Source organism: Panthera uncia, assembly GCF_023721935.1.
Source record: "Panthera uncia isolate 11264 chromosome B2 unlocalized genomic scaffold, Puncia_PCG_1.0 HiC_scaffold_25, whole genome shotgun sequence".
Classification (NCBI taxonomy): Eukaryota; Metazoa; Chordata; class Mammalia; order Carnivora; family Felidae; genus Panthera; species Panthera uncia.
In genome coordinates, this window is record NW_026057581.1 from 20,789,350 (window position 1) to 20,801,377 (window position 12,028).

The window sequence follows — 12,028 nt, forward strand, 5'->3', positions numbered from 1 at the left end:
ATTTGCATTTTTGTGATGAGCCCTTGTTTCCCACTGAAGCGCACCATGAGAAACAGTGGATGGGAGTCACATCTGTCCAGGGAGAGATTCCTTTCAGAGCTCATCCCAGTATCAGGAAAATGTAGACAGCTCCTTAAAAACTGGTTTTATTTTGCAAACAATGTAATCTCCTCATTTGATTTGGCTTCAAGGAAGCTCATAGTCAAATATACCTATACTGACTGTAAAATATCTTACAAGCCATCAGCAGCAAAGATTTATTGAAGCACATAGTATGTACTAAGCACTTTGTATGTGGTGCTTTTTACTTAATCCTCACATAGCCTTTGAGAGGTAGGTAAAATTATTATCCCTATTGTCATGGGCTGAATGATGGCTCCCAAAGATACCCATGTCCTAATCCCCAGAACATGCAAATGCTGCCTAATGTGGCAAAAAGGAATTTACAGGTGTGATTAAATCTCCTTGAGACAGGAAGATAATGCTAATCCCAGTGTCCTAAAAAGGAGGCAGAGGGAAATCTTGCATAGATGAAAGCAATGTGACAACAAGATGTTACAGCAAGATGCGACACTGTTGGCTTTGAAGATGGAGGAAGGGGATATGATTCAAGGAATGCAGCTGTAGAAGCTGGAAAAGACAAAGAAAGAGATCTCCCCTGGAGTTTCCAAAGGAGCGTGGCCCTTGACTAAGTGAAGTTGGCTTTGGACTTCTAACCTCTGGAACACTAAAAGAATATATGTATGTCATTTTGAGCCAGAAAGTGGTAACCATTAGTGCATCCATAGGAAACTCGTACTCCACTTTGCAATCAAGGACAGGAGGCAGAGAGTATTGCCCAAGGGGTGGAATGAGGTTTCCTGATCTCAGACCCCCATATTTTATCTTGGACATTGCCTCGTCTGTTGTATGTGTCCTGACCTCTCCTGGATTTATTATTCCCCTCCTGCCCCCCTCCTGATTCTCCCACTACCTCCATCCTCCAATCCTGTGGACTTTTGCAATCCACCTGATGCCATGGTGTGATAGAAGCAGCATATAAATAAATACATCAGTGGACATTTGTGGCATGTGAATGGAGTGAAGTCCCTGGGCTTTTGCTAGCTGTGGAGATTGTCTTATGATTTAACAAAAGAAAGGTCCCCAGCTGCTTCTCTTCCTCCTTCTGCTTTTGTAAAGACTGCCACTCTTTTCTTTACTATAGCATAAACAGTTGGACAGAGCAGGACTTCTGCTTTTTCAGAAAATCGTGCTCACTTCCTAATCAGTATTCAGAGCCCAGTAACTGCTTGTGAGCTTCTTTCTTTCTCCCAAAGGATTTTTGTCTTATTTAGAACAGTGTCCAGCCTAAAAGCTCTCCCTCCCACTAAAATTATAAAACAAAACAAGAAGGAAAATAATGAAGCACTAAACTCAGAAAACAGTATATCCTTTATTTTTGTAGGATGACATCCCCACATCTGTGTGAATGTAGGGATTCTAGAAGCCCTGATGTGCACTGAGGATGTCTGGATACCAGGGTTGGATACAGGGTCACAACACGTGGCCTTTGCTCTATGTTAACAATGTGAACGTCTTGGGGGTGAGGGGGCTGCCCTGTTATGAATCTAGCAGCTAAAGGGAGGAATATTTCCATCTGGGAGGGGTATGTGACCATTCAGTGCCTGAGAGCTCAATGGCTCTCAAGAGATGAGGCAGGACCCACCTTTGGAGAAGCCCCCAGGGCATTGCTTTCTTTTCTGCTGATCCTAAAGTATACCAAGAATCTTTCTGAAGTCGAGGCTGTTGATATGATACTAGTTTAGACTTTTATCATTTCTTTCCTGGGTTATTGATTCTATAGCCTACATATCCTGGCTGTGGCCTCAAACAGCTTTCAATCTAACATCCATGCTCCAACCCATTCCCCAAGGAAATCTTTCCAAAATGCAATCTCCTCATTGCCGAAGGGATGCAGCTCCACCATGTCTCTTGTATTAGGGTTCTCCTGTTTCTCTGGAGAAATATCTATATCTATCTATATCATCTATATCATCTATATCATCTATATCTATATCTATATCATCTATATCTATATCTATAAAATAGAAAAAGAATTATCATAAGGTGTTGACTCACATGATTATGGAGGCTGAGAAGCCCCATGATCTGCCATTTGCAAACCAGAGACCCAGGAAGGCTGGTGGTGTCTGAAGGCCTGAGAGAGAGGCAGAAAGCCAGAAGAGCTACATGCAGGAGGTCCAAGTCCCAGCTGACAGTCAGGCTGAGAGAGTGAGTCCTTCCTTCCTCCACCTTTTGTTTCTGTTCAGGCCTTCAACAGACTGGACAGTGCCCACTCATGCTGGGGAGGGTGATCTGCTTTTCTCAGGCCACTGATTCTGGTGCTAATCTCCCCTAGACATACTCTCACAGTCATACCCTGAAAGTGTTTAATCAGTTCCCTGGGTGTCCTATGGCCCAGGCAAGGTGACACATGAAATTCACCATCACTCTTGGGCTCTGCCCACATTCCCTACCTCATTTCTCATCCTCTCTTGTGTTCCAGTCCTTCTGCAGTCCCCTGAACTCTGCCTGCTGGCATCTCCCTGCTGTCACACACGTGCCAGAGTTATCCTTCCTACCCCTTACCTCTACCCCGCCTGCCTTCAGATAGCAGGAGATTAAAGCATACCAGAGTCAGCCAGGCCTGGGATCAACTCATTTTAATTCCACAGATATTGACTTCATGCCTTCTCTGTGCCCCCAAGATGTAATTCTGCCACTATTACCTGTGTGTCCTTGGAAGAGTCACCTGGCATTTCTAACTCTCACTTACACATCTGTAAAATATTAATGTGTAGGAAGAACTTAGCATGGTGCCTGGCACGTGTAAACCTTCCAAGGACATAAGGTGTTATAATTGCCATTTTTATCATTCTTTGAGGCTGAGGTCAAGCTTGATGACCCTTTCCCTGGTAGGTTAAGATCCTCAACCTCACCCTCTCCAACTACCATGACCCCGGTGCATGACGCACGCCTCTATTCTGGCGCTTCCCATAGAGCATTTCCCCTATTGTTTAGTTGTCTGATCTTCTCACTACCCTTTTATGAGAACTGTGTCTCTTTCATTCTTTTTCCCTGAGTGACCAGAGCAAGACTTGTGCCGACATTTGTTGACTCCATTGAGTAGCTACCCATAGGGAGGAGTTATCCCCAGAGGCGGGTGATATGCTTTTTTTTCTTTTCCTGGTGCATCCACTTCTCTTGCCTTTCTTGGCAATGACTTGAAAGGCTGTGCCAGGCTTGGCTGCCGGCTGCAGGCTGGTCTGGGGGAGGGATCAGCCATGGCAACCTTTTATGGGAGGATGAATTAGAAAAACAAATTCCGAGCAGCCCATTCATCTCAAGGCTCTCTTCTTATCCTGCACCTACAATGCATACATGCCAGCAGAAAGCATCTCATTCCCATGGGAAGAGCAAGAGTAATGAGATCAAGTCCTATAGCATTGAGCCATTCATTGTCTTTTACATTAGAAAAAAGAAATGTTTTTGTGTATTTCAATGTTCAATGTTCCTTCCTTTTAAAAGAGTGAAGTCAAGTTGGACAAATGGTCCTGGAGGCCAGCCTGACCATCCCAGCCTCTCCAAGGAAACTCCTGAGGTGGCAATTGTAGGATCAGCTATCTGCTCAAATGCAACATCTCCACTACTCCCCAGCTTATCATGGGGCCAATTTAAATACTTAAAGGGCATCTTTTTTCTAACTCCTCCAATCAGAACTGCCTTTTGCTTCCTGTCTACCTCCAAAGTGTCATATTTCATACTGGCATACTTTTCCATGAACCTGTCCCTCTAATGTTCATTCAAGGTGTGATCCTGAGGCTGAGTTCATTTTTCCCACTCAGGCCCCCTTTGTGGACTGAATTGTTCCCTGCTCCCCACCTGCCAATTCATATGTTGAAATCCTAACTCTTGGTACCTTAGAATGCGATTTTATTTGAAGATGGGGTCTTTAAAGAGGTGATTAAGGTTAAATGAAGTCCTGTGGGTGGGCCCCAATCCAATAGGATTGGTGTCTTTATAAGACAAGAAGGTACAGAGGAAAGACCACGTGAGGACATTGGGAGAAGATGACCATCTGCCAGCCAAAGAGAGAAGCCTCAGGAGAAACCGACCATGTTGACACCTTGACCTGGGACTTCCAGCCAAAGAGCTGTGAGAAAATAAATATCTGTTGTTTAAGACCCAGTCTGTGGTACTCTGCTCCAAAGTGTTGGTTCTGACTCTGACTGCAGCAGCTCCCTGCATTCTATTGATTAGATTGTGTTTTTTGTTAGCAAAGACATATGTCCCACTGGGGTAATAACCATGGCTCATTCTCATTGGTTATGTCTGGCTCTGGACAAAACCCTGGCATTGAGAGATCAGGTAAGTGTTGAATTCATGAGCAACACTGCTCTGGAGTGTCATACAAAGGGCAGGAATCTACTCTTTGGGCATATGCGATCTTTTCACTCAATTTGCAAACTAAATAAACTGGAAAGATAGCCCAGGTATACAGTTTGGGGTGGTGGTGACTATTGGAAGGACTTTTTATTTTTTTATATTAAAAAAAAATCTTTAATGTGTATTTATTTTTGAGAGAGGGAGGGAGGGAGAGAGAGAGAGAGAGAGAGAGAGAGAGAAAGGGAGCACAAGTTGGGGAGGGGCAGAGAGAGAGACACACACACACAGAATCCGAAGCAGTCTCCAGGCTCTGAGCTAACAGCACAAAGCCCAATGTGGGGCTTGAACCCACCAACTGTGAGATTATGACCTGAACCAAAGTGGCACACTTAACCAACTGAGCCACCCAGGTGCCCTGAAAACATCTTTTCTTAATTTTGAGCTGATGGGGTGTCAGGATTTGGTAGACTCCTTAGTCATTTTCGTTGTTTTCTGGCTCTGCAGTATTAATGAACTGCTCCATTTAGACTCAAGGCCTTTTTCATGTCCTTTTCGTGGCTCTCTTTGGGCTGTTTCCTACTCACACCTCCCACCCCTCCTTCCCCCAAGGGCTCTCGAATCACCTTGCAGACCTACTTCAAGTGGAGAAAGTGTTTAGCCCCTGGGCCCCTCATCCTTTCTCCACCCCAACTAAGCACTTCAGTGGCCCCCTCCATGGGCCTTCATTTTCCCATAAACACAAACAATGATGTTTTGAAAGACCTTACCACAACTCTGGTAGAACACTTCCAAGTTTCCATCCCGGCAGACCGTGTGTGGGGGCCAGGCTTTGCCGTTGCTGCTGGGAGATATCAGAGTCCAGATAAGGAGGAGGACCACCGTGACACCCTCCATGAGAGACCTTGCGTGTGACCCACAGAAAACTAGCAGTCCCAACGCAAAGGGTCTTCCGGGTCCTCTCTGTCCTTTCACTACAGGAGTGAATGTTCAGTTTCACTTCTCATATTTTATTCTCCCAAGGAACCACTGTGAGATGCATTTGAATACTGTTCCCCCAGGACCTTTGACACTTGAATGAGCACGGTGAGGATAGCTTGTGTCTAAGGTAGCCTGGATGTTGATGTTCCACTTTCATGGGAAGGAGCCAGCAAGTGATGCATGACCTTATGCCATGGTCCCCCTCCAAACAGCCCCCTTAGAGTCCTGCACCCCCAGGTGGACTGGTGAACTCAGGAAAGCAACACCACAGTACCCCCATGTCTCCATAGGCTCCTATGTGGGCTGTGGACCAGGGGCCTGGCGGGGGTGCCAGCAGGCAGCATTTGGCTTTTGGAGGGCTACAGAATAACATTTGGAATCTGGAATGAGGTTTTTGCCCTGTTGGCATTTTCTCCCATTTGGCTCCAGCCCACTCTCAGGATTAGGGTTTCAGCAGTGAATTGTGCAGCTGTGAGAGCAGAGTTTGTTCTGGGAGCAGCAGATGTGGCCTCTGGAGGTGTGGTGGAGGGAATGGCCCTGAGAGCTGAGCTGTGTTCTATTTCTAGGTTTGGCTTCGCGAAAGGGGTGGCGAAGGAGGGGGAAGTGAGGGCCTCCTTTTTAAGATGGTGTGGAGGAAGGTTAATTTCTTTGGTCATTGGAGGGATGATTAATGTCACATCCCACTTTCTCTTCAAAGCCAAGAGTCTGTCCCCCTCTTCCACTACCTCTGTTGTTCTGCATCACAACAGCAAAATTTATCAACCCTGGTTCCCCGCCTCCCACCTCAACTTAGTTTAAGAGAACCGGAGTAAGGCCAAGGCAAGCAGATTGGAGAAGTAACAGAGTACACTATTTCCCCTGGGAGGAAAAGCATTTCTCTGAGCTCACTAGATAAATTGACTGTTTCTGCTGATAGGTAACTTTAGTTACCTCAAACTTCTTTTGAAGTAAGTGGAACTTAATTACCAGTGAAAACAAATACACTGACTTAATTGATGGGTATTTAGGATTTCATGGGAGACATCACAAAGTAGCCATTTGGGGAAGGGGGAGGTCTGGGTTGATTTTTTTGTTTTGTTTTGTTTTGTTTTTTAGGTACTCATCTGTAAATAAGTTTAGAGATGTTGGGTTTCAACAGTGATTACCAAAATGTGGTCCCCAGACAACAGCATCAACTTCAACTGGGAACTTGTTAGAAATGAAAATTCTTTGGGCTATATGCAAGACCAGGTGAATCAGAAACTCTGCAATGGGGGTGGGCACTGTGTTTTAATAAGCCCGCTGGTATTTCTAGGATGGGAACATGGAGGCTGTCCCTAGGGACCTTTGAGTGCTCTAGAAGGTGTTGAGAGAACTCTGACCAGTGAATGAGGAGAGCAATTGAGGCTAAGCCCTTCCACTCATGCATAGCACTGCATAGCCAACACACCAGTGGAAGGTTCCGGGATGGCAGAGCAGGGAGCAGGTATCCCGACAGAGAGCTATAAGTGGCTGCCAACATGCCATCTGAGGATCCAGCTATAGATTGTGAAGCAAAGGACCTAGTGATGAAAAGAAGCATAACTCAGGAATTGTTCTGACATTTGGAAATGGCAGTGGGGGTTGGACTTGAGTGGGCATCAGCTTCAGGTGTAGGGTTTGTTAATACATAGATTGCCAGGCCCTAAACCCAGAGTTTCTAGGTTGTAGATTCAGGAAACCTGGGGTGGGCCCTGAGAGCCTGCATTTCTAACAAGTTCCCAGGTGATTCCATTGCTGCTGGTCTGGGGCCACAGTCCGAGAACCTCTGCTACTCTATAAGATTTGGTCCGTGGCATTCAGTTTTGTTTTGTTTTTAAATCATCTTAGTTTTTCCCAAACATTCTTGTGCTAAATGATAGACATTTTATATAACACACAGTAGACCCACATAGGAATACAGAGTGAGCCACTTGTTCTACAGAGTTCTGCTTACTGAGGATGAGGATTTGCTTGAAATCATCAGCTATGGCTCAAGTTCAAGCAATCCAAAATGTCTTGAGGAGTTCTTTAACTAGAAGCTTTATAAAGACAACAAAAGAATTCATTAACAATGTCCTATTTCTGAACTATAAAATAGAATTAGAATTCATTTATTATAGTTATGTAAAATATGCTTTTATAGATGTAAATGGTAACTAAATATACCATCAGGCTCTCATATTGACTTCCAACACCTTACCAATCTTAGCCAAAGAAGCTGTACTTTTTATTTTGCTTTTTTTTTTTTTTGTAATCCCCTTCTTCTGCGTTTCAAGCTGCTTTCTTTTCATAGGGGTTTGCTTATGGATGGTGCCTTTATTTTCTTGCAGGGTAAGATGTTATTATCAGGATGGCCATCACTGAAAGTGTCCTTTTTTATTTATTTATTTTTTTAAATTTTTTTTTCAACGTTTTTTATTTATTTTTGGGACAGAGAGAGACAGAGCATGAACGGGGGAGGGGCAGAGAGAGAGGGAGACACAGAATCGGAAACAGGCTCCAGGCTCCGAGCCATCAGCCCAGAGCCTGACGCGGGGCTCGAACTCACGACCGCGAGATCGTGACCTGGCTGAAGTCGGACGCTTAACCGACTGCGCCACCCAGGCGCCCCGAAAGTGTCCTTTTTTAAATGTTTATTTATTTATTTTTGAAACAGAGAGAGAGGAAGAGAGAGAGTCCCAAGCAGGCTCCACTCTGTCAGCGCAGAACCTGATGCAAACCATGAGATCATGACCTGAGCCAAAATCAACAGATGGATGCTTTCCTGACTGAACCACCCAGGTGGCCCTGGAAGTGTTCTTAAGAAGAAAACTCTTGATGCTTAAGCAGAGATTTTCAGAATAAAAGGTGAGACTCTGAGGACATGGGAATACAATTCCCTTGGGAAAGTGATTCAATCTTGGTGTGGGCACTGCACTTCTGCGTACATGGAAAGGGCTTCAGGCCAATTTTACCTACATCTCATGTGCCAGCAGGTGGCAGATAGCCCTAACTCTCCTTTATCACTGAGGGCTGATGATGTGGCACTGTCTCCAATGGCAAATGTGTCTTCATCAACCCTTGTCTTCAACTATGGCCACTCTTCCTTCAATGACCCTCAGATATTTATTCTATTAGCAACAATTTCCTGTTGTATTGCACTGCCACTTTGGTCTGTGTCTGTGTTTCTGCCACACTACAGCTGGATGAGTGAGGTTTGATCTCTTCATGCTTTTGGCTTCCAGATTGAGTGCAAACTAAAAATGACTCCCCAGTGTGTAGCAGTCAGGAAGTCATGCCACTTCCTGTGTTACATCATTCAGCAGCCCCCTGAGCTGCCTGCTGAGGTTTCACTATTTAACTATTTTCATGCCACTGTTATATGGGCTACATGTGCCAACTACTGAGTTTTTCCATAGTATCTCCCAGACTTTTGGAAGACTCATCCCAGGGAAAATGTGAGATCTAAGAAACCCCTTGGATTTTTATTACCATTACATTATGTGTATGTACCTGATAGAAAAGTATAGAAACAGCCTGCTTTCTACAGAAAACAAGGAAAAATCCAACTATTTGTCTACTTGCTTCAGATTCATTCACTTATTTATTCAGCAAGTATTTATTAAGCACTCTAGCACACCAGATATGGTCTCAAGCACTGGGAATGCAGCAAAGTCCCTATTATCAGTGAGCTTGCTTTCTAGTGGAAGGAGATGACGATCAACTAATTTGTTTAGTACTATCGTTTAATAAAAGAGACTTTGCTCCTTGAAAAATTGCTTGGGTTTCACGTAGAAAATGGGATTGAGTTTTCTGAAATATTTTCAACTGACTATTACATATGTATACTAAACTTTGTTTTACTCGCCCCAGACAAATGAGGCAGCTCATCAGGGCTTTCCAATAACTGTTTGTTTCAACAGATAAACTGTAGCAGGACTATCTGAAAAAAACCCTAACACTCTTACCCCCCATTTCCTTATTATTGCCTCATGTAGTATCATATTAATATTCATTATCATTATTCTGGGGGGCTTAATATGCAAAGTACTTGGTTTCTAAATGGGTCTGGGGGCGCCTGGGTGGCTCAGTCGGTTGGGCGGCCGACTTCGGCTCAGGTCATGATCTTGCGGTCCGTGAGTTCTAGCCCCGCGTCGGGCTCTGTGCTGACAGCTCAGAGCCTGGAGCCTGCTTCATATTCTGTGTCTCCCTCTCTCTGACCCTCCCCTGTTCATGCTCTGTCTCTCCCTGTCTCAAAAATAAATAAACGTTAAAAAAAAAAGCCTTCTTAAAAAAAAATAAAAAAAATAAATGGGTCTGTAAGTTCTATGACAAAGTACAAACAGAAATGGTTTTTATTTGTCTGAGGAATCTGTACCTTGGCCTGGGAAGACGTGGGTTCTCCAGGTCAATCTGATCAATTTCCAATAATGAAAGGGCAACAAATGGCATTTTCTGATTAAGGCAGAATATCGTGGTCCAAGATGCAGGTCTAGTCTGAAATCACTGATGCACATCGCCGCAAAATTCTCTATAGCATGGTATCAATGACCAACTTGTAGCTATAACTCTCCTCAAATTGAGAATGCTCTCAAGACTTCATCTGACTAAGATTGAAGTGATTTTTAAGAATTTTTTAAATGTTTATTTATTTTTGAGACAATGCGAGAGACAGAGTGCAGGCAGTGGAGGGGCAGACAGAGGGAGACAAAGAATCTGAAGCAGGCTCCAGCCTCTGAGCTGTCAGCCCAGAGCCCAACGCGGGGCTCAAGCTCACAAACCATGACATCATGACCTGAGCTGAAGTCAGACGCTTAACCAACTGAGCCACTCAGGCGCCCCTAAGATTGAAGTGATTTTAATAGACTGAAGGAAAAGCATTAGAGAGGAAACCAAAAGTGGGGTGAAGAATGAAGAGAGTTCTTTTACCTGATTTGCTCCTATCATGAGCAAAGCCCTAGGCTCAGGCTTCCATAGGTACATCCAACTGTGGTTGGTTCCTGAACTTTCTGCTGGCCATTATGGGATTTGCACTCATCACATTCAAGCCAAATTCTTTGAGAGCCCATTTTGATGGACTGGCAGGTGGCAGCTGGAATAAAAAAAAATGTGTCTGTCTTTGCATCAGATCCCTGGAGATTTTCTTCTTTCTCCTGGCAGTGGTTGCTGAATACACCTATAATTCTTCTGGAGAGGTTATCATGGAGAGCTTTCTAGTCCCTGATGTAGTAAGCTTCCTCAGCAGTAACGTCAACATATAAATAAATAATCACAAATAATGATCTTTGAGATCTTTTTTTCTCCTCTGCAATAAAAAAAATAGCCAAGTGGATACCTACTATGTGCCAGATACTCTTCTAAGCACCTCGATATATATTCCCTCACTTATTTCATCCTTATAACAGCTTTATGGGGTAGCTGTATCTCCATGATCCCCCATCTACAATGTGGAAATACCAAAGTCTTGAAAAAGGAAGACTTTTTTTTGAAACTCTTTTAGTAAAAAAAAGTCTGATCTAAACTGAGAGTTCATAGTCTACTCAGTTTAATAGTCTGTTTAGTCTATTATATAGTCTTAATTTAACCCACCTAGGTTTCATTGCAGAAATATTAATGCGATTGATTAGTGGGTAATGGGTCTTGCACCAGACCCCACTGAAAGTGGTTATAAAATATAAAACTTATTATTTTTCTAAAGTCAAGAAATTTGAACAATTTATTTATTTTATTATTAATTTTTGTTGTTGTTGTTTGAGAGACAGAGAACCAGTGGGGGAGAGGGGCAGAGGGAGAGAGAGGGAGAATCTTCAACAGGTTCCATGCTCAGTGCAGAGCCTGACACAGGGCTTGATCCCATGACCCTGGGATCATGACCTGCCCTGAAATCAAGAGTTGGACACTCAACCAACTGAGCCACCCAGGCACCCCAAGAAATTCTGAATTTTAAAATACATCTGTACTGGGACGCCTGGGTGGCTCAGTTGGTTGAGCATCTAACTCTTGGTTTTGGCTCAGGTCATGATCTCATGATTCATGAGTTCGAGCCCTACATCAGGCTCTGCGGTGACAGTATGGAGACTGCTTGGGATTCTCTCTCTCCCTCTCTTTCTGCCCTTCCCCTGCTCACTCTGTCTCTCTCTCTCTCTCTCTCTCTCTCTCAAAATAAATAAACTTAAAAATTTTTAAATACATCTGTACTCAAAGATTTTAGTTTAGAGATTCTGGGCTTGTTCTATGATGGTCCTTGTTCTCTAAAGAAGAAACTGAGGCATAGTTAGTAACAAGTTCAAAATCACAGGTGGTAGGGCCAAGTTGAAAAGCAGACAGTTAGGCTTCAGACCCAAGTTCTTGACTCCTGAGAAAAAGGTGTCTTTATTACGGTGCCTTTATGCTTCCTTATCTTCCCCTCAGTGATGTCAAAGCAAATGACCCCACTACTTGGAAATTGCTTGTAGACTTTGCTCTTCAGCCAAAGCCAGGCCTATACAACAAGGCCAGTGACAAAATGGATGGACCTATGTGGGACATAAATATCTTATTAGAAGAATATCTTCCCGTTAGAAATGTGAAGTGACAATAGAAGAACAGGACCTTCAAAGTCCAGAAGAGAGAGGCCATGGAAGGCAGCCAGTAAAATGGCGAGCCC

General features: G+C 43.9%; 1 protein-coding gene across 2 annotated transcripts in view; it reads right to left on the reverse strand.

Annotated features, from left to right (window-relative positions):
- LY86 (lymphocyte antigen 86) overlaps positions 1-5,445 on the reverse strand; it is a 60,915-nt gene extending 55,470 nt beyond the window's left edge. The window contains exon 1 of one of the 2 annotated variants that reach the window (XR_007463055.1): positions 5,193-5,445. Coding sequence is in view for 1 of the 2 variants with exons in the window: in XM_049654894.1 (XP_049510851.1) it covers positions 5,193-5,319 (127 nt within the window). In the remaining variant the exon portion in view is untranslated. The remainder of the gene's footprint in view (positions 1-5,192) is intronic. The other variant, XM_049654894.1, reaches the window with a different exon arrangement.
- Between the last annotated feature and the right edge of the window lie 6,583 nt (positions 5,446-12,028).